We start from the raw sequence: 25858 nt of genomic DNA on the forward strand, positions 1-25858 counted from the left end.
TACATGTCAACGAGTACCTCAAATCTCTTAATCTGCACTTTCTGGAACTCCGTCTTGTTCTCCAGGTCACAGATGATGGCCTCCTGCCTGCTGACAATTGCTCGATCCACGGTGGACTGCTCCAGGTACTCGATGCGCATCTGAGCCACCTGCAGCTGGGGACAAACCCAAGAGGTCCCTTGGCCACCTGTTGGCCCTGAGTCCCGGAATGGAGACACGTGCAGGACCGGCCTCAGGCCCATTCACACTGCCTCCTTCTCGGCTCAGGCGCTGTCTGCTGAGTGCTCAGGCAAGAACTGCTGGTTCCAATCTGAGGATCCTCACACCACACCCTGCCCCTGGGTCTCAGGTGCTGGAAGGTGACGCTTCCCAGGCCTTCAGCCTCCAATATAAGATTTCAATCACGCTTCTCTTACCTTCTTCCCCTGCTCTGCTAAGGGAGCAAAGCCAGTCTGTGAGCAGCAAACTTCAGCATCAAAGGACACAGCCAAGAGTGGGTTTGGGAGCCATGCACAGATACCAGGGTTCAAAACCTGGCCCCACCACTTTCCAGCTGCACGAGCCTGGGCAAGTTCCCCTCCTTGAGCCCCATTTCTTCATTTTTTTTGTGGGGATGAAGATTGAAGGAGATTAGTGCCTGGTACATAATAAGCACCCAGCAAATGGCCACTGCTGCCATTATTTTTGTGGTGTTTGTTGTGACTCAGAGCCCGTGGACATCTGCTTGAGACTCAGTCATTCTGACAGTCGCTCTCAGCAGGCACACGCAACAGTTGTGGAAGAGCTTGGAGAATTTCACGGATAATAGCAACCTACTAGCTAATGAGGGAATTCAGGGGTGTTAGGAGGAACCATGACTTCAAAGGAAGATTTCACAAAGAATGATGATCCTGTCTTGCACAGAGCATCCCCTTTTCCTTGGAGCCATTTCTCAGAGGGAGAAAATCCTGCATTGGATGGCTGATGGGTCTCATTGCATGGAGCATCTTTAGATGCTGAAGAGGCACAGGCAAGAGTTAGTGTCTGTGTCTGTGTGTGTGTGTGTGTGTGTGTGTGTGTGTGTGTGTGTCTGCCTGCTGGGATTGCTCTCAGTTCATTTGGCACAAGACTGAAGTCGAGCAAATGAACGAATGAATGAATGACAGTTTCCAGGATCCAAACTGTTAGGTCCCAGGGGAACCCTTCCCTTCCTCCCCCACGATATGGCAGCTCTGAGCACGTACTTGTTCTTGAAGCTTCTGCTTCTCGTGTTTGGCTTCCTCCAGCTGCAGCTGCAATTCTTGGATCTGCCCAATGTCGGCAGCAGACTGGTGGGACAAAAAATGTCACCGTGAGACCACAGGCTTTGCTGGGAAACCACCCCTGGCAATCCCTTCTTCCCCCACCCACAGACGTCTAAGTCTCTCAGAGCCTCCGTAACAGTAGCTGGTTCCAAAAAGTTACCTCTCACATCCTCACCACCATCCTTCATCTCAATCTTCGCTGAGTCACTCCCATTCTAGAAGTCAATAGCTCTGGTCAACTGTCTAGTACTTTATTATACACCCTTGACAGCCCAGACAGAAATGGGCCGGCCACAGCACTAGGACCAGATTCCAAGGGAAGAGAACTATTCTGAGTGTCAGGTAACTGGGATTCTAGACCTGGATACTGGCCTTGGCAAGCCACAGAACCTCTCTGCACCTCAGTATCCCCATCTGTGAAATGGGCTGAGAGTCTCCACTTAGCCCCTCGATATAGGGTTTGTTCAGAGATTAAATGAAGCAATGGACAGTAAAAGTTCTTAAAAAAAAAAAGGAGAACCAAACTGTTAAGCCTGATTATCTCCAATGAGAGAGATTCCCAGAGGGCAAGAGGGTCTCTCACTTTATAGTTCCCACACGTATTTATTATTTAAATTATTTATAACAGGCATGTGAATATACTGCTTTTGTAATTGAACAAATAAAGAAACTTCCATTTTGAACAAAAATAAGTGTGACTCACAAAGGCAGAAGATGGCACAGGCTATTTCTATGGTGGTTGTTATATTGTTGATGATATAATTGATTATTTTTGTTATTAGGATTCCCTGTTTAACAGAAATCCCCTCAGATCAAGTCTCTGTGGGACGCATTTGAAGCCTGGTGGGTGTTCTACCGTGGATCTCCTCTGGGGGTATAATGTGCGGAAGACGCTCATTGCTCTGGGGGGTCCGCTCTCCCCAGTTACACAGATCAGAAATCTGCCAGGGATCCCCATCACATCCCTCAGCTCCACCCCAAAGCCTCTGTTTCTCCCCATCCTGCCATCACGCCTCCTATTTTCTCCTGGGTCCATGCACTCCTCGCCGTCTCCACTCCATCTCCGGAAACAAGCAGCCATTGTCTCTGCCCTGGACGACTGCCGTTTTCATTCATCCAGCAGCTAGTTACTGAGTATCTACTCCATGCCAGCACCCTTCTAGGCCCTGGGATACAGAGTTGGATTGAGACAAGAGAACTCTGTCGCTGTGAAGCTGACAGTCTGGGGTGGCATCCTGGCTGATCCTCAACTCTCGCTCTTTCCCCTAAAAATCTTCCTGGTGATCCCCATCACACGTAAAATGAAATCCAAACTCACCACAGTCTACAAGATCCCAATCTGGCCCTCCTCTGCTGGCCTCACTGAGCTCACCTTGTGCCACACTCCCCTCTCTGGCCTCCTTTTAGCCTCTCAAATGCACCATCACAGGCCTTTTGTGAGTGCTGTTCCCTCTGCCCAGAACACTGCCCCCGTCCTCACTATCCCACTCCAATGTAATTAAGTCCTGTGCCTCGTTCAGATCTCCATCCAAGTGCCACCTCCTCGGGGAAGCCTTCCTTGACCCCCAACCTAGGTCAAGGTTTGCAGAATCATATTCATTTCCTTTCTGGACTCTTAGCTCAGTTTGCAAGTCTCCCCTCCACTCTGGGGGACTATGTGATACAGTCTGCCCAGCCCACTAAACTGAGAGCCACAAGAAGGCACCAATGGGGTGTGCTTTTGCTCAAAACAGTATCCTCGGCACTTCACACAGTACCTGACACATAGCAGGCACTCAGTAAATACTGAATGAATGAATGAGTGGATGGAGAAGTTGATAGATGGAAGGATGGATGGATGGGTGGATGGATGGATGGGTGGATGGGTGGATGGGTGGATGGGTGGGTGGATGGGTGGGTGGGGGGGTGGATGGGTGGGTGAATGGGTAAGATGGGTGAAAGGATGGAAAGATGAATGGATAGGTGGGTGGATGTGTGGGTGGGTGGGTGCATAAAAGAGTCGACAGGTAAATGGGTGGATTGATGAGCAGATGGATGGTGGACGGATGAATATTTTGATAGGCAGATGGATGGATACGTGGGCAGGTGGATGGGTAGATCGACGTGTGAATAAGTAAAAATCGTTCTTAGTGGAGATGTCCTCCAGAGATGCACACACCATCTGAAGGTGACATTCTCCTCCCTTAGGGCCACATGAACTTTCATAACTTCTGTTTATCTTTGTGGCATTTACCCCTCCAAGGTCCTGAGGCCAGGGAGTGGCCCAACATCACCTTCTCGATATCCCCCACCTACTCAGCCCAGGGCCACCAAGCCGTCTTCCACGTAAGACCATTACCTGAGCGATGAGGTCCTTGTGCTTCTGCATGAGGTCATTCAGGTCATCCTGGTCCTCATCGATGCGCTTCAGGAGATCTGCTTTCTCAAACTGCAGCCGGTACAGCTCCTCATCCACCTGGAGGGAGGCAGGACCGTGGTTGGGGTGAAGTAAAAGGGTGGGTGGGTGGGGGACAGCAGGGTGCTGAGGAAGAGCAAAGGGGGCTTGCTTATGGGTATGTCAGGTGAGTGAACAACTACCTGTGAGGGTGGCCATGGGTGTGTCAATGCACGCTGTGGGTATGACAGCTGTGTGTGTGTGTGTGCATGTGTGTGTGTATTGCATGCATGGGACTCTGTGAATGCAGCACGTGTGTATGTGAATGGACATACGTCTGCGTAAGCCCACTTGGGAACCTATGTACACACGTTTTAAACGTGCATGATACATATTTGTGAGTGCAAACCCTGTAATCTCCCTGAGCACGGGCACTTTGTTCTGCTCACAGGGGGGTCCCTGTGGGTACAGCACGTGGCCTGCTACAGCAGGCGCTCAGCAAATACGGCTGCATTTGGCTGTGTATTTTCCCTACGAGGGCATTTATTTTGTATGTGTGTCCGGTGATTTTGTATGTGAGTGTGTACATTCATCCCTGCATATGTGTGTGTGTGTGTGTGTGTGTGTGTGTGAATGTTTGGGGGCAAGTTCCCCCTAAGCTGGTGCAAACAAACTCTGGGACAAAAGGGCCAGTAGGGATCTTGAGACAAGCTTTTCTTATAACTCTCTAGCTATACCTGAAGTTTAGGATTTTACACGTCAAGTATAAATTTAAGCCAACGCTGTATACCCAGCCAGGGGACTTAGAAACCCACACCCAATTTTCACCAACATAATAGGTCCATAATGTGTGTTCCTTTATCCCTGTTCAGTGGTGAGCACATAGTAGGCCCACATAGATGGCTGGGTCCCTTTTAGTAGTGACCCTAAGTGGGCCACAAGGGTTGCCCTTGTCTTCACTTGTAAGAATGAACGTGCAGTAGCCCAACAATAATGACTATGGTGGTGAGTGCACAGTAGGACTACAACAGATGACTGAGAACCACTTACAGTGGTGAGTGGGTGTGGGCACACAATAGATAGTTATGTTCCCACTTAGGGTGCTGAGCAAACAATAAGCTTATAGGAGATGCATCCCCACAGTGCTGAGCACACAGTAGGTCCACAGGTTTCCTTGCCTACCTTTGCAGAGGTGAACACACAGTTGACCCTCATGATACCCTTATGCCTTTATAATGCTCAGCGCATAGTAGGATGCCTGCACTCAGAGTGTGGAACATGGAACACCCAGGAGGTCTACAGTGGATGTCTGTACCTCCAAGCACAGTACACTAAGCGCCCTAGTCCCTCTTATCATGCTGAGCACACAGTAGGCCCATGCTAGCTCAGAGGCCTGTGCTGGCCGGGTCCCCAGAGCCCCAGGAAGGGACGGTACCAGGCTCTTGCTCCGGGTCATGTTCTCCAGCTCGCTGTGCATGCTCTCCAGGTCCGCGGTCAGCGCCTTCTGGGTCTTCAAGGCCTCCTCACACTTGGCTTCACTCTGCTCCAGCTGCACAGGCAGGAGGGGGAGAGAGGAGGAGAGGCCTCGGGACGCTGCCGCCTTGACTGCCCTTCCCCGCCAGCCCAGCCCAGCCCCGCTCAGGCGACCCTCGTGTCTTCACAACTGTTCACCAGCCCACGACTGGGGGAAGCAAGTGTGTCTGCATTTGAGGACGTGACTTCCGAGCCCACTCGAAATTGGACAGGCGCTGCCCCGGGAAATAAGGCTAGGCCACCGGCTTCAGTGCCGGGAGCTAGTCCCCACTTCCGTTCAGCAGATATTTGCTGAGACCCACGCAGGGCCAGCCATGGGGCATGCAGGGAACAGTCAGCCTGGCCCCTGCCCTCCCCTGGGGGAGACCCGCAGGGACAGCTAGTGACAGCCTCTCTGAGGAGTACAGGGAGGAGGGCATGGGGACACTGGGAACCGGGATGGCGTCAGGGAAGGCTGCCTGGAGGAGGCGCTCAGAGGTCAGTGAAGCCTTGCCGAGTAGATGTTTCTAACCAGGTTTCAGAGCTGGGAAGCTCCTTTAAACAGTATGCAAAATATTCTGCATATGAGCATTTTCCTGGGTTCATGACTTTCACTAGATTCGAAGGTTAAGAGCCATTGACTTAGCTTCTCTTTCTCATTCTTTTCTTTCTCCTCCTTCTGCCCACCTGCACACAGTAGGCCTCCTGTCCTAGCCAAGCGGGGCCACCAAGATAGGTACAATTACCTACGTGGCCCCAAAAGACAGACATTCCCCATTGGAAAAACACCACAGCCGTGCATAAATCCTAAATCCATTCTGGGATTGGCAGCTTCCCCTTGATTCCTGAGCTCTAGAATCTTCGAGCAGAAAACACCCTTAGAAATCACTTAAAGAAAATACTTAAGGCTCAGAGGGGGACAGCGCCTTGCCCAGAGTCACACAGCTGCAAGGAGAAAGACGTCACTTATATAGTCCAGACCAGCAAGCTTTCTCAACTGTCAGGCCTCTGTCCCTCCAAAACAGTTCATGCTGTTAAGGTTGGTGCTAACAGACAGACAGACAGACAGACACACACACACACAGAATGTCCAGGAGCTCAGCCCAGATGTTAGAATAATAATAATAACAATGGAAGGCAGGGAGGGAGAAGGGAGGCTGCACTCATTCGAATATCTCCTGTGAAGCACCACGGTAAAGACTCTCCCCGCAATTTCCCTTTCCTCCTCATGCCAGGTCCGGAGGAGCATAGCCCCACTTTACAGATGAGGAAGTTGAGGCCCTAGCCTGCTCCCACAGCTTCCCACACCGGCGCCTCCAGTTCCAGCCCCACCCCGCTGCCAGCAACCAAAATCCACAACAGCCCCATTTTCAAGACCCTGAGAACAATATATTCCTGCAGCTGGGCTCAGCTCAGGGCCTGGAGAAGGAGGATGTGGCAGCCCATTTGCCTCAGCGCCTGGGAGGGATTGAAACACACTGAGAAAAATGATGCAGAGCAAGGGGAGGTAATTGGCATCATTAGAGCGTAATCAACAGAGGAAACGAGAAGTCAGGCACAGTGTCATCTTCCTGCAGGCAACTCCAGGGCCTCTGGCAAGGCAGGGAGGTGGGAAGGAGTGCTCCCCTGCAGGCAGGCAGGGCAAAGCCAGCCCCTGATTCCTGCAGAAACCAGAGGCCTCACTAAGGAGAGGCATTTAAGCTAAGACCTAAAAGATGCACAGGAGACAGCCATGTCCAGACTTAGGAGAAAGAGTGCCCTGAGAGGAGGCAACAGCAAGTGCAAAGGGCCTGGGGCAGGAACAAGAACGAACTTGGTGCTGAGGAACAGAAAGATGGCCAGTGTGGCTGGACAACTGGACAGAGAGGGAGAGGAGGAGGCGATGCTGAACAAATGCCCGGGAGTTAGTGAGGCTTGTGAGCCAGTAGGCAAAGCTCGGGTTTATTTGCAGAGTACTGATGGTTTCTAAGGAGGAGGGGGGCACGGTCTCCCTCTGGCTGCTGTGGGGAGGATGTGGACAAACTCAGCAATAGGGCAGCCAGCGAGGACACCGCTGTGGTCCTGCAGGAAGGAGGTGGTGGAGATGCTCCAATCAGAGCAGAGGAAGAGAGAAATGGAAGAAACTGCCCGGTGGGCGTGCCACGAACAAAAGGTCTGGGCAGGCTGGAGCAGATGGGCCATCACGGGAGAGGATGTCAGATAACTGACAGAGGACGGGAGGCATCACGCAGGGCCCCGCTGCCAGGCCAAGTCGCTCGGCCCAGGGCCAGGAGGCAAGCGCGAGCCATCGTAACTCAACGGGGCAGAGCCGAAGGCAACGACAGCACTTCCCATCTGCCCTGTCCTCCTTCCGCTGAGGGTTTCCTCGGCGTGATGCTGCTGGTCCTGAGAGCCGCTGGAGAAAGGAGGCTCTATTTTTATCCCCATCTTACAGATGGTATATGGTGCATGATCCAGAAAGCTCCTTCCTTTCCCCAATCTCCCGGGAGCAAGCAGAGAGAGGGCCAAGTTTTCCCCAGGCAGAGGTGAAGGCAGAGAGAGCACGCAGTCCGTGGAGACGGCGGTTGGCGGGGTTCTTCGCTCTTACCGGGCTAGAGAGGGGATGATCTGGGCCGTGATGGTTTTGCCATTAATGGCCACACCTGCCGCTGTCGCTTGGGGACCATTTCCAGAGCTCTGTGCTTTATCTGCCTTGCTTCATAACAGCACCTCTAGAAGGAAGGTTGACTAGAGGAAGACTAATCGATATAGGAGGAAACTGAGGCTCAGAGAGGGGAAGGGACTTGCCCACAGTCACACAGCTGGTCAGTGGATAAGCCTGGTTGGTCCAACTCCAGAGCCCCAAGCTCTTTACCTTTGGGATCCACTGCCCCTCATGGAAAGTCTACACACGGGTAGGATGGATTAAAATGAAAAAGAGAAAACATTCAGCTCACGGACTTGGTGACGTAATAGAAGCCACTCAGACAGTGTCATGGGGGCCTGGCCCAGGCTGGGGGCTGTAGGATGCGAGATAAATAAACAAATCAGAGAACTGACAGAACTCGGAGTTTGAATCAATGTGGTGGCACCAGCATGCATTGTTACTGGAACCTTCCGGAGATGAACACGTTCATCCCACAGGGAAGAGGAAGGAAACCAACATTTACTGGCGTTTGTGAAGTGCCATATTCCAGGGTGTGTGGGGGCCAGGGCCTGGGCACCAGGGCCAGACCCGCGGGATCTGCCTCTCCAGTCAATCACTTAACGTGGCCATGCCTCACTTTCCTCATCTGTACAATGGGGACGGTTCCATCATAGGGTCCATGCAGGATCAATGACTGGAAACATGACAGAGTGTGGCACAGCTCCTGGCACGAAGAAAGCACTAAAAATGAAACGGCGGTTGTGGCTGCGGTTCATCCCTGTCATCCCCTTAGCCTGAGCCATGAGGGTTTTCAGCCCCATTTTAGAGGTGAAGAAACCCAAGCAGAGGCCACATGAGCTGTCAAGGTCACAGCGCCAGGATGAGGCGGGGCCTCAGCAGCGATGATCTTAAGGAGGAATTTTAGGTTTCCCGGCAGCCTGGGGAGGGGGGGAGTGTGCCCCAGAGGCACCCCCATCAAGCAGGCCCACACTTTAGTAGAATCTGGATGGACAAGACCGGAAACTCTCCAGCCCAAGGCTTCCCCGCACTAGGCAGGCTCCCGGCTGCCGCTGACAAGCCGTCTTAATGCCGAGCTTTAAAAATTTCAATTTATTACACTTTAGGGAGCGGGAAGAAATACAGGGCCATCTCGGGCTGATTTCCCATTATGGATGACCTGCAGTAAGAATAACTCACTGCACAGTATTTCCATATTGGGGCTGGTTGACAGACGTTTTTATGAAGTCGAGTGGCAAGTCACATTAGGGCCGAGATCAGATCCTTCAGCAGCGTGACAGTGTCCACCACCACTTTGAAAACGCCTTCCCAGGAGGGTCTTGAGAGCAGAGGGGAATGGGGCAGCCGGGTGACAGGTGACTATGGGTCCATCCTGCAGCCGTGGCAGCCAGTGCGCCAATGAGAAACCCCAGTGACAGCTGCCACCTGACACCTTTGAGCTCCAAGTCCCCATCACGACCCCAAGGACAAGCCCTCTTGGGTTCGTATGGGACCTCCACGACATGGGGGTGAGATAGATGCCCCAGTGACTTCCATCCCTCTCTAGACCTCGTGTGGGACTAGACCCACACCAGGCTCTCAACGAGGCAACTGATTTGATTTCATGTTTTCCTTTCTCTTCCAAATCATGTTTCTTGTAAAACCAATACAATAAAGCCACACATACGGGGGCACGAAGCACCAAAACGCCTTTGATATCCAGAAAACTCGCTCCCCCTCGCACATGCTCAGTCCTTCTCTCATCCACTAATTAAATCAGCCACCTTTCCCCAGGATCTGCTCCAGCTCTGAAAGGCAGGCATCCACGGAGGGTGTTATTTCCCTCCCAGCCCCGGGAGTTGGGAGCCTCTATTTGTGCGCATGCGCCCACCCCCAGGCCTCCCGTACTGCAGCTATGGGTGGGAACACGCTTCCTGACCCTGCGCATGAATTAAGGGTTGCTAAGCTCTGGCCCGGGGATGTTTGGGGAGGTCCTGGCTCTTCAGCAACTGTGGGAGGATGCTGAAGGTCCTGGAAGCCTGGAGTTCTTAGCGGTAAGACGAGAAGAGTGCCATCTAGAATCAAGGCTTTGCACAAGCCTGGAGGATGCCGTGCCCACGGGTTATGAGAATGAGCTCTTACTCTGTGCCAGGCACTGCTCTGAACACTTTTCATCAAAGGATGGGGGTGGGGGTGCATTCTCCCAACGTGGCCTCTCATCTACCACGAGGTGGGACATTCCACATCACACAGCATTGCATGGTGGTTGAGAGCAGACCCAGCAGTCAGGCAGAATTGGGTTCCAGTCCCAACTCCTCTTATCTATCAGCCTGTGACCTTGAGCAAGTACTTAGCCTCTCTGAGCTTTGGTTTTCTCCATCCACGAAATAGGGGAAATAACGGTGCACATTCATTGAACAGGACTGCTGTGTATAGTTGTATTAGTTGTGCACTGCGCAAGCCTAGGGGATGCTATGCACATAGGTTATGAAGATGAGTTCTTACTCTGTGCCAGACATTGCTCTGAACACTTTTCATGCACTAACTCATTTAATCTTCAAAAGAACACACTGAGGTAGGGTCAGTGACCCTTCATGTTGTTACAGTTGAGGAAACCGAGGGATAGAGAGGTCAAACAACTTACTGAAGGTCACACGAGTACTAAGTGGCAGAGCTAGGATATGAACCCAAGCAGTCTGGCCACCAAGTCCCCACTCTGAGCATTACCCTGCACTCTATCTGTAACAGGAGTGCCCACCCCAGATGCTCTGTAGGGGAAATCTTGTGATGTGTCTGCACAGCATCTAGTCCCCCTTCTTTCGATAGCAGCACCCCACCTTCCCTGAAAAAAATGTCCACCCCCCAAATGTCCCTGTGGTTCTGTTGGGGCTGACTCTCCCCTCTCAGGCCCAGAGAATATGATGTGACTCAGCCTAGTCAATCAGAGCATCAGCTCCCGTTGGCCATAGAGCTTGGTTGTGGGATAATAGTGTGGCTGATGCCAGGATTTTTGCTGGAAGTATGGAAACAAAGTTGGCTCTTTCTGATGCAGGATATAAGCTAGGAGTGTCTGGGGTTCCTCTTCCCAGCAAGAAGGAAGAGCCTGCCTAAGAATACAAGGTGACATCAAGGTTGCTGAGGCAGGAGACACATTCTTAATGAGATAGTTAAGCACCTGGATCCAGCCAAACCTGAAGGCAGTCCTAGCCTCCAAACTTTCCAGATATTTTGACTAATAACTTCCCTTTTTCTGCTTAAGCTAATTTGAGTTGGGTTGCTGTCATCCGCAACCCAGATACAGAAAGAGTGAGCAAGTTAGAGGGGATAACATATACACGGTGTCCCCCACAGAGTAACACTCAAAACCATTGGTGGTAGTGTGTGTTGACGCTATTCCGCCAAAAATTGGATCAAAGTAGCTCCATCCAAAACCCTGCGACAGAATAACAATCGTTTATTGCTTACCTATTCTATGGATGGCTCCCTCCCCATGGAGGGATAAATATTCCCCCTTCCCGATTACTCAATGAGGGGCAGAGGAGGGAAGCAGATTTCTTCATCTCCTACTGTATCAGGCACTGTGTGACCACCTGATGGTCATTGTCACTGTAGCCCACAACACACTGCCGGGAAGGAAACAGCCCTCATCATTTTACAAATGTGGAAAGTGCAGCCCAGGCAGGGGAAGCGACTTGCCCACGGTCAGATTCAAGTCAATGAGACTCCACACCTGTACAATTTCTGGGCCACCACACAGCCCCCTCCGCACACAAGCCTCTCTCTATTGCTGAGTTCATCCCAGCCATTCTCTTCCCACCACCCACCTCCTTCATTCAGCGTGATGGCCATTGAGATTCCCGTCACATTTCCATCAACCACAAACCGATGAATAGCATTCCTTTCCTCTGCGCAGCCATCTGCCCGCTTTAAATACCTGGGTAAAACGTTTGCTTTGGATTTATTAAGCTACTCGATGGGTTGGCTAGACATATGGGATGAAGCGGGGAGAGGAAAAACTCTGATATTTCAGCAGAGCGGTTAGAACCTGGATTTCGGGGTCTGGTTGAACAACTTGGAGGATTTAAAAATATTGCAGCGCAAATGCCATGGGGAAGCATTCTGTCTAAGAAATGGTGTCTGTGGCGGGCTAATCTCCACACTTTCCAGGCCTTAACATCCCATCAGGACGCTCGGAGGATTTAACTTTCAACAGTAAGGCTTTCCCTAAGGGAACCACCAACATCTCACGCTACAAATTTATTAAATGGAAACATTAAAAATGTCAGGTCCACCAATGGTCTATTCGACTCAGAAGTTTGATGACAGTGGCCCCAAGGGGAGATTTCCTAAGACCGTATGGTGGTTAACCTCTGTGTCCTTGATCTCAAACTATTTGGGCATTTACTAAACATTCCATAATTTTCCTTACATTGTGCTAGAGGACCATCATTATTGAAACTCTTCCCAAGAAGGTATTGTTTCCATCTTCTTCAGAGTAATAATAATCATTATTATTAGTAGAGGAATAATCAGAACTACTCTCTGTGAATGTTTCCCATGCACATGTTCATTTGCAGCACGTAACTACTCTATGAAGTAGGTATGTTCATGCCCATTTTATAGATGAGCAAACTGAGGCTCAGAGAGGTTAAACTTGCCAAGATCACACAGCTAATAAAGGGTGAAGGGGGCCAGGACCTGAGCTGAGGTCTCTTTTAAATCCATGGCTTTTTCTTGTAGCCCTGTGGCATGTGCTTACCACCTGCGGAGTAAAGCAGGTCTCCTTTTACTTGTTTTAATCTATTTCTTTGAAGGTTTAAGAGTCCTTCCTGATTTTGTATTATAGGATCTAAGCACAGCTCAGGTCCTACGTGACTGAACAGACTTCAAAACTTTCCTTCCCGACTGCCCCTCTGGTGATGGAGGATTTGGAGCACACTGATGCTCTCCAAAGGGAGAAAGAAACAAAAAAAAACTTAGAAAAGCAGATAAAATATGCAGAAAAGGCCCTCCCTGCCCCCCATTCCATTTATGCCTTCCTTTTTCTTATATTCCAGCACCCCGTTGCTCCCCTAAATAGCACAGCGTCTGAGTGCCTCCACGTCTCTCTTCTCGCAAGACGGCAGGCTCCTGGAAGGCCACACAGCGGGGACCCCACACATATGCACTCAGGGAGCGAGGCGGAGTCGTCCGTTCAGTGCATCACTAACCCGTCAGCGGGGCTGCCCCAGTCTGCAGCCTGAGCTGCCCGCCGCCCCATGTGTGCTGCCCGCAGAGCCCCGAAACCCCCCCTCGGGAAGCCACCCACTGCCCAGCTGTCCCCCGCTCCTCCCAAGCACAGGCCCCTTATCCAGACGCTGTCTGGAAGGACGAGGGGCAGGCTGTGTGGGCAGGACCCTCCCCTGCAGGAGGAGATGACCTGGACAGAGACAGTGACCACAGACTTGTTCAGCAAACCCCGGGTCCCCGAGAGGGTCCCTTTCTTCCAAGCTGGAAGGAGGACGCTTCGGGATAAACGATGGAAGCCCAGTCAAGTCCCGGCCGGGGGACGGTCAGGGCAGACAGCCTCCTAACGAGATTTCCCTTTAATAAGGGGGCTTCTTCTGCTAAAAGGAAAATACACACACACACGCACACACACACGCACACACACACTTGTAAAGCACCAGGATATAGCTGAAATCTCCCTCACTTTACAAAGAAAGCTCTGAGGTCCCTGGAATAGAACAACTCAGCAGAGACTGACAGCACACAGGGGACAGGCTCGTGAGGCCGGGCCAGATCCCCAAGTAGGGCGGTAGGCTTCGCACCATTCTGCACCACGATACTCGCTTAACCAGAACACTCAGCTATCCAGAACACCCTCTGTCTGACCAAGTGGTTTTAAATTGGGATTCCAAGATACCTTGATCAATTGAGTTACCTTAAAATTAAGAACTTCTGGTCCTAAAATGACACTGCTAAGAGAATCTAACACTAAGCCCCAAAGTGGGGCAAAATATTTGCAGTACACATACCTAGCGAAGAGCTTACATTCAGAATATCCTGCAAATCAATAATAAAAATACCCCATAGAAAGATGAGCATCCAGCTTGAACAGGCAGAAGTAGCTCATCAGATGGCCGATCTACTTTGAAAAGGTGATCCACCTCATTACTCATCAAAGAAACACAAAGTGGAACCACAAAAACACGTCTTCCCTCTGAGTGGCTAAAATGCAGTGACTGACAATACCAAGTGCTGACAAGGATGGGACGCCAGCAGCACGCTTATATTCTGCTGGTGGGAGGGTACACGTCTATAGACACTTTGGAGAACCAACTGGCAGCATCTACTACAGTTCAAGAAACGTGTACTACGACTCAGAGTGTACATTCTACAGAAATGCACACACTTGTGTCCCCCCAAAGTAAAATAACATGAGAAAAATGTTCACAGGGGCTCTATTCCTAATAACCAAAATCTAGACACAACCTGCATGGCCATCAACAGCAAAATGGATACATTGTGGTATAGTCTCATAAAACAGCAAGGAGAATGAACCACTGGTACAGACAACAATAGCAATACGTTTCACGTGCATAAATGGAGCGAGAAAAGGAAGACACAAGGCCAGAACACGCAGATGGCGAGAATCCATCAAAGGAGCAACATGAACAGATAATAGAGAAAAGGCTCTTAAACTGGCCTCTGGCTCATCACCCTCTCCCCTAAATCTATGGGTACCTTTTGAGAACAGGCCTTACTGAAAGGCCAAGGGACCCTTTTCTCTTCCCCAGGATTACTCAGTGCTTGAGACACTGGATGGAGGATGACCAGCTCATCCCTGTTTGCCTGCGACTTTTCTGGTTTTAATACTGAAAGTCCTGTGTCCCGGCAACACCCTCAGATCTGCACAAATCCAATGACTCTGAAATTAAAAATATGGGGCTCAAATTCCAGTTCACCCAAATGGAGGAACATTCTACAACACACCTGGCCTGAACTCTCCAGAAAGGCCAGCATCATAAAACACAAAGAATCACTGAGGATCTATCGCGTCATGAAACTGAATGCAAGCAGTTCTGCGTCTGGGTTGGATCCTAAACAGGGAGAAAAATTGCTATAAAGAACATTAATGGGGCAATGGGCACAATTTGAATAGTTGGCAGATAACATCAAACTATTTGTTCAAGGGCCACATGGTAAATACTTTAGGCTTTGCAGGCCAAGAGGCAAGATCGAAAGATATATATATGTAGGTACTCATCTAACCACTTTGAATGTAGCATTTAAAAACATGAAAACTGTTCTCAGCTCTCAGGCTGTAATAAAAAAACAAAATAACAATAAAAAAACAGGCTGTACGCTGAACTTGGCTTACGGGCCACAGCTTGCTGACTCCTGGATTAGAAAACAGTGTTTTATCAACGTGAAATTTTCTGATTTTGATTAAAGGAAAGGAGCGTCACGTCTGTAACTTGTTTTCAAATAATTCAGAAAATGTAATTTGGAGAGAGGATGAGAAAGCAAATGTGGCAAAATGTTAAAAATTCATGAATGGAGGAAAAGGATATATACGAATCCTTTGAACTATTCTTGCAACTTTTCTGTAAGTTTGAAACGCTTTCAAAATTCATTATTTTTGAAACATCCCAGTTCCCCCCAAACTCTGTGACTGTGGGCAAGTTTCCCAGATGCTAAGCTTCCTCCTACGTAAAATGGGCATAATATTAGCTGCTTCCTCTGGAGAGCCACGGCCCATCCTGTCGAGCCCTGCTCATTCACTAAGCACTTGCTGGACGCAGACACACTCCTACACTCTGGCCTCCAGCCTGAAGAGGCCCTGCTCTCACGGAATTCACTACAGCCAACTGGGAAGGGGGTTGAATTAGGTCATGACATCTAAGTGCTTGGCCCTGGGCCCGGCATACTGTAAACTACAGATGCTCGCCATCAGTATCGTTGTTGTTAAGATGGTTATTATTACCCCAGTGGATGGCTGGGATGCTCTGGGGCCTGGCCCTCCGTGGCTAAATGGTCACATTTTGGGGGAGATGCATAAATGGCACCCCTCGCCTATAATGAATCCAGCCTTTGCCCGCTTCATTCATCACAGCGTTGGAAGTGTCAATTTTTGTGGGGTGAACAGACCTGAGCTAACCATGTTTTTCACCAATTACAATTCAGTCTTTATCTCCTCTGACAGGAGGTTATGTTAATATTGAATTGACTCACTCCAATATAATCTTTAAAAAAAGTCTCTTCAAATAAAACATACAGGCCACCTGTCCTGTGGTTCCCTGCTGGGGGGACGTGTTCCCCAAGTGTTCACTCACACAAAAGACACCCATCAGGGTCATCTTCCCAGAGCTTATGACTTATTTTCAACGTCTCATGGAAGCACGGGGGGCGCCTGGTGACAGACGTCCCCATTAAGGCCCCTGGAGAGGAATCAAGGGTTACCAGTCCTCCGTGCACTCATGGGGGGGGCCTCAGACTTACCTGACCACCACTGGGAGTTCATCGTGTGGGACACGCACTAGGCCCCACGGGCCCACCTGACTGAACACTGAAGCTGAGCTAGAATCCCCCAGCGGACGGGCCCACAGGAGCACTCGGGGCCTCTAGAGGGATGTGAGCACCCAGAGACGGCAGTGGGCCAACAGGAGGCACACTGGTGCTTCGGGGTAGCGGTTATTAAACTCCCAAGTGTTGAAGTCAGACCCTGTGGGTTCAAATCCCACCTCGATCTCTTATTACCTTTGTGAATTTGGACAAGTTTTGTAACATGTTTACTCATTCTAGTCCTGCCTTTAAGACTTTGGAAGGTAAATGAGGAAACAGGTGTGCAAGGGGGTAAGTGGGAGGGCATGATGTGTACTATCCTAGGGGTAAACCTGGGAGATCATGAGAGAAGAGAGGTGGGGCCCTCACCCAGCGGAGGGGCATCAGACATGGCCCCCAGAGATGATGCCCAAACCCAAGTTCAAAGGATGACTAGATGTTCATCCTAGTTCATCCTAGATGTTCATCTGAAACCTGCTCGGAGGGGAGAAAGTGTTCAGAGGGGAGAAGCAAAGAGGGCAGCGGTTGGCACAGCTTGGGCAAAGGTGGAGAGGTGGGAACAGGTGTGGGAGACCCCAAGCCCTTCTAAGCTGCCAGTCAGGGGTGACAGGAGGGCGGGAGCTAGACTGTGCATCTTTAACGGTCAAGTTGAGGATCTTGGATTGTATTCTGAGGGCAATGGGAAGCCACTGATGGATCTTGAACACAAAGAGCCAAGATTGTATTTAAATTTTGAAATTCTGTCTCCAATGATCGGGTGGCAGATGGATGGCTTGGACAAGACCAGAGGCCAGCAGACTTGAGAGAACTCCAAAGTAGAGATACAGACGGTGTGTAACAAGAGGGGGGAGACAAAGGAGGGGATGGATTCAAGAGCTATGTAGGGGGTACCATGACTGAGACTTGGTGACAGCTTTGTTCTCAGCAGGAAGGGGTGACTACAGCCCCCGGCATTAATTAAGTAAACAAGTAAAGAGCTCAACGCAAACTCTTCTCCATTTAACAAAAAGCAAATAACATATTTCCTTTGGGAAAGAGACAAAGGTCAAAAGCATGAATCAAATAAAAAAAAGAAGCAACCACTGTCCTGGAGCAGCCCTCACCTTTCACTTTCGCCTCAGAGCCAGGTGCCAGCATCTGCTACTCACAGATGTTATTTATGCACAGTGATTATCTCAATTATATATCTTGGTTGTTGGAATTGCCTCTGTCTCCAGATTAGTTTGTTTCCAGTGGAAACATTCCATGGGAATTAATTAGTAATTGGCTCCTAAAGAACAGGTGTCATTAGATTCGCCCTACACATTGCCTTGTGTACCTTTTCCATGAGGTCTTGTAAAAATTGTGTGCCCAGAAATCAAAGGCTTCCAACAGCTGACACCAGTGTGGGGGACTAGGGAGCCGGTGGGGGTCTCTCCATTTCAAAATCATTGTCTCACAATTCTCAGTTTAGAGAATTCTTTCAAATCCGTGGTCTAGAGTTCTTTATATCAACCCAATAAGCTGGGAATATCATGCCCCCTTTTTAGGTGAGAAAGGGAGAGTGGCTTGCCCAAAATCATACAGCCAATTAGGTGGCAGAGGCAGGATTCGAACCAAGAGGTTCTACTTTGCCCCAGGGTCTTCCATGTTTTATCATCAGGTCTTAAACCTCAGGTCTTATCTGAGATATATCCAAGGCTCCCAGTGGAGGGAAACTGGGAGGAAAGAGATAAATAGTTCCCTCGGGATTCTAGACAGTGGGGCGATGGGCAGAGGGGATGCCTGTCCATACGGGAAGAATCCAGGGACACTAGAAGATGCTCTGTCTAAGGGAGTCCCCCCCGCCCCAGGCTGCTGGCTGAGCCTGGCATGCCCCACATCAGTGCTTCAGAGGGACCTGGAATCCTGCCATTTTCTACGAGCACTTCTGACCATGCCCTTCTCTGCTCAGTAGCTCTCTATGGCTCCCTATCACCTTTGGGATGAAGACCAAACTCCTGAGCCAGCCTCAGTAAACCATTCGTGAACTGGTTCCAGTCTCAATTACCGACATTATCGTCTCTGCTTTTACCCCCGGGCACTCTACTCCAGGAACACCATGCCAAAGGGAATGTGCGTCCTGTCTCCACATGTCCCCACCCCTTTATGCTCTGTTGCTTTCTCCTAGAATGGCCACGTGCACCTTACCTAACCAGCAAGTCATTTCCATCTTTAAAGAGACAGCTGAAGCCACCAGCTCCTCTCCCACAGCCAAATGAAGGGCATCCTCTTTAGCTAAGCGCCAACAACTCCCCAATAAAGAGCTCATCACGCTGCTTGGCAATAGCTTGGCAATGATGCTTAAGTTATCTGATGTGAAGTCAAGTTTGGGGACCCCCAGACACCAGGGAAAATCCTGGTACACAGTAGGTGCTTGACAAAGGTTAACAGGACCCATATCGTGCAAACCAAGTTGTACATTACTGAAACTGTTGGCATTCACAGCTTTCAGACATATATTGCTGTGTGCCCTTGGGTAAATTACTCAACCTCTCAGATCCTGTTTCTTTATTAGTAAAATGAGTCAAAAAGTAGAAATCTCCATCTCTTAGGGTTATGGTGAGGATTATCTAAATAACGTGCTTATTGCTGGCACCCCAACCATCTGCAAGTCTCGTCAACTTCAACCCCAAGCTTGACCCTTCTCGCATCGCCGTCACCACTTCACTCAGGTGGCCAGTTCCTCTGGCCCAGAAGGGTGCACTAGCCTCTAATGGCACCAACTCATTGCCTCCACAATCCATTCTTCGCAGAGGAGAGCGACCCTCTAACCGTGAGCCGGATTATGTCACACTCGTCTCAAAATCTGCCAGTGGCCTCTCACCATCCTTGGAATAAAATCCAAACCTCCCAGGCATGGCACGTTCTGCTCCCTGCCTGCTTCCCATTCTCCTAGGGTAGTGTAGCTGACCACCCAAGCCAAAGGCAACCCCTTCCAATTGCCCAGTCCAGATCCCACTTATTTCCTTTATTCAGGTGTGGGTACTATTCAGTTAGTATTTATTTGAATCATTATTTGCTTGTCTTCTTTTCCATCAGAGGTAAGTGTCACCAGGGAGGGTACCACACCTGTCTTACTAACCATTGCACACCTAGATCTTGCACATTGCCTGACACATAGTAGGTGCTGCATAAATACCGAATGAATGAATGGATGAGTGAACGAATGAATGAATGGAACCGTTGAGCATCATACCCAGCACTGAAGATGCAGCCAGCAGCAAAGTTAGCTCCCTCTCCCTTCCCCCTCCTGTCGGCTCTCCCTGCCTCTGTCCCTGGAGCCTGCAGGGAGAGGACAAACACCGTACATCGGAGAGGAGATGCCACGATGCCCAATGTCATCGCTGCTTTATTTGATTAGCTCCGACTCCGGCATCCGGGACACGTGTGCTGGGAGCCAAAGCAACTGTACCCCGACCTCTGGTCCATGCGATCCCATCCTTATAACCATTTCCATGACAACAGCAACAGAAAGGCAAGGCTGTGAATTCCCTTTGATAGGAGCCGGATGCAGAGACGGGGAAGAAGGACTTTCAGAAGAATGAAGCTCTTTGATTCAGCTCCAGGCGCCTTCATTAAATACCACTATTTTCCAAGAACACACATTTTAACCCTGCAGAGGGATTTCTCATGAATACGAAAAAAAAGAAGAAAAGGAAACAAACCCACCATGGTTCCTTTTCGAGAACATTTACGTGTGGGGAGGGAGAAGGCTTGAATGCCGTGGCATCAGGAATATTTGGTGGGAGACAGGCAGAGCACGTGGCCCCTGCCAAGGGGGCTGCATGAACCCTGGATGCCTGGCCCCTGACCACAGGCACAGACACCTCTCGGCCGGACAGACAGGAAGATGCAGGGTGAGGCCAAAGAACTCCAGATTCTGCACTGAGAATCCCGAGCCCTGGATTTGAAGCCCAGCTCTGTCACTGACCTGCTGTGTCACCTCAGGCACAATCCTTCCCACCTCTGGACAGAATTTCCCCATCTGTAAAATGGGCACAATACCACTTCCCCTCCCCTGAGAATACCACGAGGATTGAGTGAAGGGCTTCATTCAAGACAGGTGATTCTAGTTTTCTGCCGCAGCCATAAAGAGAACGGAGTGGCCAATTGGCCTGGTTTGCCTGGTGCCGAGGGCTTGCCCGGGACACGGGACTTTCAGTAGCTAAAACCAGGACAGTCCGGGACAAGCGGATGGTCGGTCACCCAGGAAGAGAGTGACTTGATGAAGGAGACTGCTGAGAATCACCGAATTGTCAAGAGAGAAGGGCCTTTCAATGTCCTCTGGTTTAACATCGCTGTACCTCTGGGGTGTTCCTTCCAAAACCCCATAACCCTGGTCTAATCATGAGGAAAACGTCAGACAAACCCAGCGTGGGAACATTTTCCAGGATCCCTGGCCAGTGCTCTGTCAAGGTCATGAAAAACAGGGGAAGACTGAGAAACTGTCCCAGACCAGAGGACACCAGGCAGGTGTGACAACTGAACGCAGTCTGGTGCCCGGGGGGGATCCTGGAACAGGAAAGGGACATTAATGGAGAAAATGGTGAAATCTGAATCAAGTCTGGAATTTAGGTTTCTGTTTATTTTTTCTAAAAAAGGTCTTCTACTTTAGCTGATAATCTGTACCTGAAACCTTTCATTTTACAGACAGGAAACTGACGCCAGAGACGAGAAGCAGTGGAAGCCTGGATCCGCTTTCTAACACCTGAAGCTAGACTCTGCTGCCTCCCGCTGCCTTCCTGGGGACCTGCTGATTGTCGGGAGCTCCTCCAGAGGGAAGAGAGAAGAGCACAGGTTTGGAGTCAGGGAACGTGCGTTAAGGCCCGGCTCTGCCTTTAAGTGCTGTGTGACCTCAGGCAAATCCCTCACCCTCTCTGTTCTTTGGTTTTCTCATTTGTCAAACGAGGAGGATGAGTCCATTGAACTCCACAGGGAGGCATTTATTCAGTGCTTATGATATGCAGCGGACTGGACGGGCATCATTGGAGATGAATAAAACAGAGCCCTGCCCTTGGGCAGTATATAGTTTTGTTCAGAAGTCAGTCCAAAAAGTACAGATGACCCATCTGAGTTTCTGGGGATATTCTGTGAAGATAAAGAAGCCCCTGGCCACGTGGCATGGCTGAGGCCACATGACAGAAGGCCAGAGGAGGCGGAAGAAGGGATGGCAATGCTTGGAGAAGGAGAGGTGGTGAAGGCAGCTGGCAATGCTCATCTCCCCACACCTGGATTCAGTGTGATGGCTCATCCGAGGGAGGGGTATGAATTAGAAGGTAACACTAATGCATGGACACAACACCCCCAGTGGGGCCCTGAGCCTCCCTGAGTGTTTCCAGCTCCCCAGGGTACGGGAGCAAATCCTGAGTCCAAGGTCCTCAGCTCCTGCTTGGCCTCCCCTCCCCTCCACCCTCAGACCCACTGCTCTGGTCCTCCTCTGAGGCAGCCAGGGATGGTGGGGCCTGAAGACCCGGGTTCGAATCCTGGCTCTGACACTTTCTGGCTGCGTGACTTAGGTGGGTCACCTCCTCTCTCTGCCACCCAGTCACCTCACTTGTGAAATGGAGATGATGATCCTCATCCCTCTCTGTTCTCCTGAGAACCCAGTGTGACATCCTGTACAGAGGACCCGGTACATGGAGGGGAGGGGCTCCAGAAGGCAGCGCCGGTGAGCAACATCATTGCATGATCAATATCACTAGCATTCCAAGAGGTTCTTGTTTGTTATTGCTGTTGTTAGGAGCAGGCTTTGCATTATTAGCACTATTACTGTCTGTTTCATATCCCAGGTTGTCACCACACACACGCACACGCACGCACGCATGCACGCACACAAGCATGCAGACTGCAATCGGCCGTTCTGCCCCCAGCCCCGATCTGCCCAAGCCCTCAAGACACAGTCTGCCTCAGCCCTAAAGAAAGAAACAGGACTCTTCAGTCATTTATAAACACCTCCTCCTCACCTACCACCTCCATGTGACCCTCCCAGCCCCCAATGTCCCCCATCTCCCTGCAGGTCTGTAGAAGTCGAAGGCCAGCCCTGTGGCCACGCCCACACCTGGGAGGGTGGCCATTCTCCCCCAGCTGGCTGCAGCATCCTCCACAGCCCGGGTCTGAGGGGACCCCGCGACACCCACCTGGCTGTGCACTTTCTCCAGCTCCTCCTTGCTGACTGATGTCTTGCTGTCCTCCATGGTCCCCAGAAGGAGCTGCACGTCTGACAGTAGTGCATGAGTCCTTCTGAGGTCCCTCCGGAGACGCTTCTCCACGTCAAAGTCCCGATGGCCTATCTGGAAGCCAAGGGAAGGCTCTCGTGAGCTAATACAGCAAAACAATGGCCAAAATCCCAGTTCTCTGGAACCAGGCTCCCCAGGTTCGAATCCCACCTCCACCACTCACACTGTGTGACCTTGTCCAAGACCCTTCTCCTCCCCGAAGCTCAGTTTCCTCATCTGCAAAATGGGAATAGCATCAGCCGCAGAGGGCTGCTGTGAACACTAAATACGTGCTCAGCCTCATGCCTGACTCATAGTAAAGGCACAACGAATATGAGCTGTTATCATTACTGTGACCACAGCCTGTATGGAGCCAAGGTCATTCTGTCTCATCTTTTGTACCAAAGTCATCAGTGGGGCCTCTCCTCACCTTGCACGAGCTTACCTGTCAGGTGAGGCCCTCTGCTGATGGAAGTCGGGACAGCAGTTACCCTGGAGGGGCAGTGACTGAACAGTGCAGGAGGGGATGTTATTCACATTATTAATCTGGGCGCTGGTTATATGAGTTTATGAAAATTCATTGAGCTGTATAGGCGGGATACGGTGTGCTTCTCTGCGTGTATGTTACACTTCAGTAAAGAGTATTAAAATAAAAATAGCTCTGCTGTTTTTGAAGGTCTAAATCAAGCTTTTCTGTCCCTCGAGCTGGTCCCCTTTGCCAGTTTAAGGGCAGGCGGACGAGGTCATTTTCAGCAGAGGGACGTTACCCAGAGGAGAGCACATTCCTTCCCCCAGAATCCTGAATTTGCAGGCTCTGTCTTCTAAGTGAGCAGTTGTCAAGTGGCTTGTGAAGAAGCCACATTCTGGACGTGGCACCAGGAGGGTGACCACTCCCAGCAGCCAACAATACAGGCTGAGACAAACCAAGGGAGATGCAGAATCACAACAGAGGCACAAAGTGAAACCCAGATGTGAAACCCTGACAGCCCATGGTCTCCCCAGAGACAGAGCACTGACTTAAAAAACATTGGGTTTGCGTCTCTGGAAGAAATTAACAGCCCCCTTCTCTTCAGGGGACCAGAGGAAAGAATACGGCACCATCGATCAGATGGAGAGCTTTAAAGAAAATAGGGTGCAGGTGCCTCAACCGTGGGACCTGGTTTCTACAAGCCTGGATGTCTGTGTCTCTAAACCAAGCACAACCAATTCCTAGGATGCTCAGAATGCCCTGGAATATTCTAGAAAGAAGGTGGGGTTTAGAATGAGGTGACCCAGGCTTTACATCCTGGCTCACCATTTGCTGGCAGGAACTGTGGCTGAGTCGTGCACATTTCTGAACCTGAGTTTCCTTTACTATAAAAGGAAAGGTAAAAAAAAAAAAAATCTCTATTCTCCGTGTTGAGATAAGACAAGGATCAGACGCAATAGTGGATCGAAAAGCATTTTGTACGCTGTCGAGTGCTTTATAAATATAAAGGATTATGAGTATTGTTTGATGACCTAGAATGTACTTGTCTAGATTTTGCATTATTATTTCTCTACCACTAGTTTTGAATTCTTTGAAAAATGAGTTGGTTCTTAGACTATAGCCTCTTTATTCTCTGATGCACTGCTTTGTTAAGTTCAAAATGCGGGTCTAATATATATATACGCACACACATATTCTCACCTGCTGAGCGGAGGACTGGGCATTGTGCCAGGCCCTTTGTCACATGTTATTGCATTTGACTCCTGTGACAATCTCTTAAAAATAGACATTACTATTATTGCTTTTATAAAGTGGTAATAGCCTACATTTATAAAGGGCTTTCTAAGTGTCAGACACTCTTCTAAACACCTGATGGATATTAACATATTTAGTCCTCATGATGAATCTATGAGGTGTGTAGTATTATGATTCCCATCCTACAGACGATGAAACTGAAGCTCAGAGACGTGGAGCAGTTTGCCCAAGACCACACAGCTGGTCATAAGTGGCAGAGTCAGGATATGAACCCAGCTTTTCTGACTGCAAAGAGGTAACTTGAATAAAATATGTGATGAGAGAAAACAGTGTTCTGGAGGCACAGAGGAGCCTCATCCAGCTCAGGCTGGGAGGGGATCAGGAAGAGTCTGAGACAAGTAGGAGCTGGCTGGGTGAGGTGCAAGAAAGGCATTGCAGGTATAAGATCCTGCAGGAGCAAAGACAGAGGGCTGAGAAACCATCTTGTGTATGCAGTTCTGGGTGATTAGCATGAGGGTATAAAACACGAGAGTGAAGCAGATCACAGAGTGAGAGAAGTTGCCTGGGGCCAGCTCACGTCTTGTGAGCTGTGTGGGGCTCTTAAGTATGTGCTGTCATGGGGAAATGGAGGTACAGCTGATAAAACTGATATGGAGAGGGTAAGTGATCTACCCAAGGTCATATTGCTACTAAGTGGCTACCCAGGGATTTGAACCCAGGCAGCTCAGGATTAGAATGCAAGTCTCTAACCACTGCACCATAGTGCCTTGCAGAACCTGAATCCTAGTTTATTAACTCGAGCCCATGTTCTTTACCATGATTCCATTCAAGCAGCATGCTTTGCATCTTTCTTATTTTTGTGTCTGTTCTTACTCTGCATACATCCTAAAGTGCCTTGAATTCTCCTGTGGGGCAAGTTGGCATCAGGAACATTCTCTGATGTTGGCACTGACTGTGCAGTAGGGATGGCTCACATTCTGCCATCTTCACTGCCAGAGAGACCCTGAAAACGCTGCACCATCTCCTTTCCAGAGGAATCATCGCAAACAAAATCTCACACCGAGTCATCCTCCCCTTCATAATGAATGACTACAGAAGAGGAGGGCAAAAAAAAAAAACTCATTAGGTTAATGGGAAATAAATGTCATTCTGCATGTTCACATTTTGCCGCATGAATATTCGAATTTGGATAAAGCTGGTGAATAATTAACCAATAAATCTAAATGATGTTTAGTGTTCTTGTGGGAAACTATATTTAAACCTCAATTGTTTCACCATTTATCATAAAGGCAAATTGGGGCACTTATCAAATGTCTGTTGTCAAAGATCTCTCCAAGCACTTTTAAAATATGATCCGGAAATGTTGTCAGGGATAACCGAGCCACTTTGCAGATGGGGCAACTGAGGCTTGGAGAGAGAATGCACGTTGCTGAAGGTTTTGCAGCAAATTAATGGCAGAGCTGAATAGCCTGATAACATTATGAAAAAATCAACATGGTCAACAAAAGGATGATTCTAGTTAACTGGACCTTAGTCACCTTTAATCAGCATGGTGCCAGA

The 25858-nt window shown here is 49.7% G+C and overlaps 1 protein-coding gene across 3 annotated transcripts in view; it reads right to left on the reverse strand.

Moving 5' to 3' along the window:
- The window catches only part of MYO18B (myosin XVIIIB), a 230676-nt gene that overhangs the window by 65819 nt on the left and 138999 nt on the right, over positions 1-25858 (reverse strand). For all 3 annotated transcript variants that reach the window (XM_087423619.1, XM_087423618.1, XM_087423617.1), the window contains 5 exons: positions 22498-22650; positions 5093-5206; positions 3622-3738; positions 1224-1307; positions 18-155 (listed from right to left, as the gene is read on the reverse strand). In XM_087423619.1, coding sequence (XP_087279745.1) covers positions 18-155; positions 1224-1307; positions 3622-3738; positions 5093-5206; positions 22498-22650 — 606 coding nt within the window. The remainder of the gene's footprint in view (positions 1-17; positions 156-1223; positions 1308-3621; positions 3739-5092; positions 5207-22497; positions 22651-25858) is intronic.

The sequence above is a fragment of the Ceratotherium simum genome, chromosome 35 (assembly GCF_057802395.1).
Source record: "Ceratotherium simum simum isolate JZ-2026a chromosome 35, ASM5780239v1, whole genome shotgun sequence".
NCBI classification, from domain to species: Eukaryota; Metazoa; Chordata; class Mammalia; order Perissodactyla; family Rhinocerotidae; genus Ceratotherium; species Ceratotherium simum.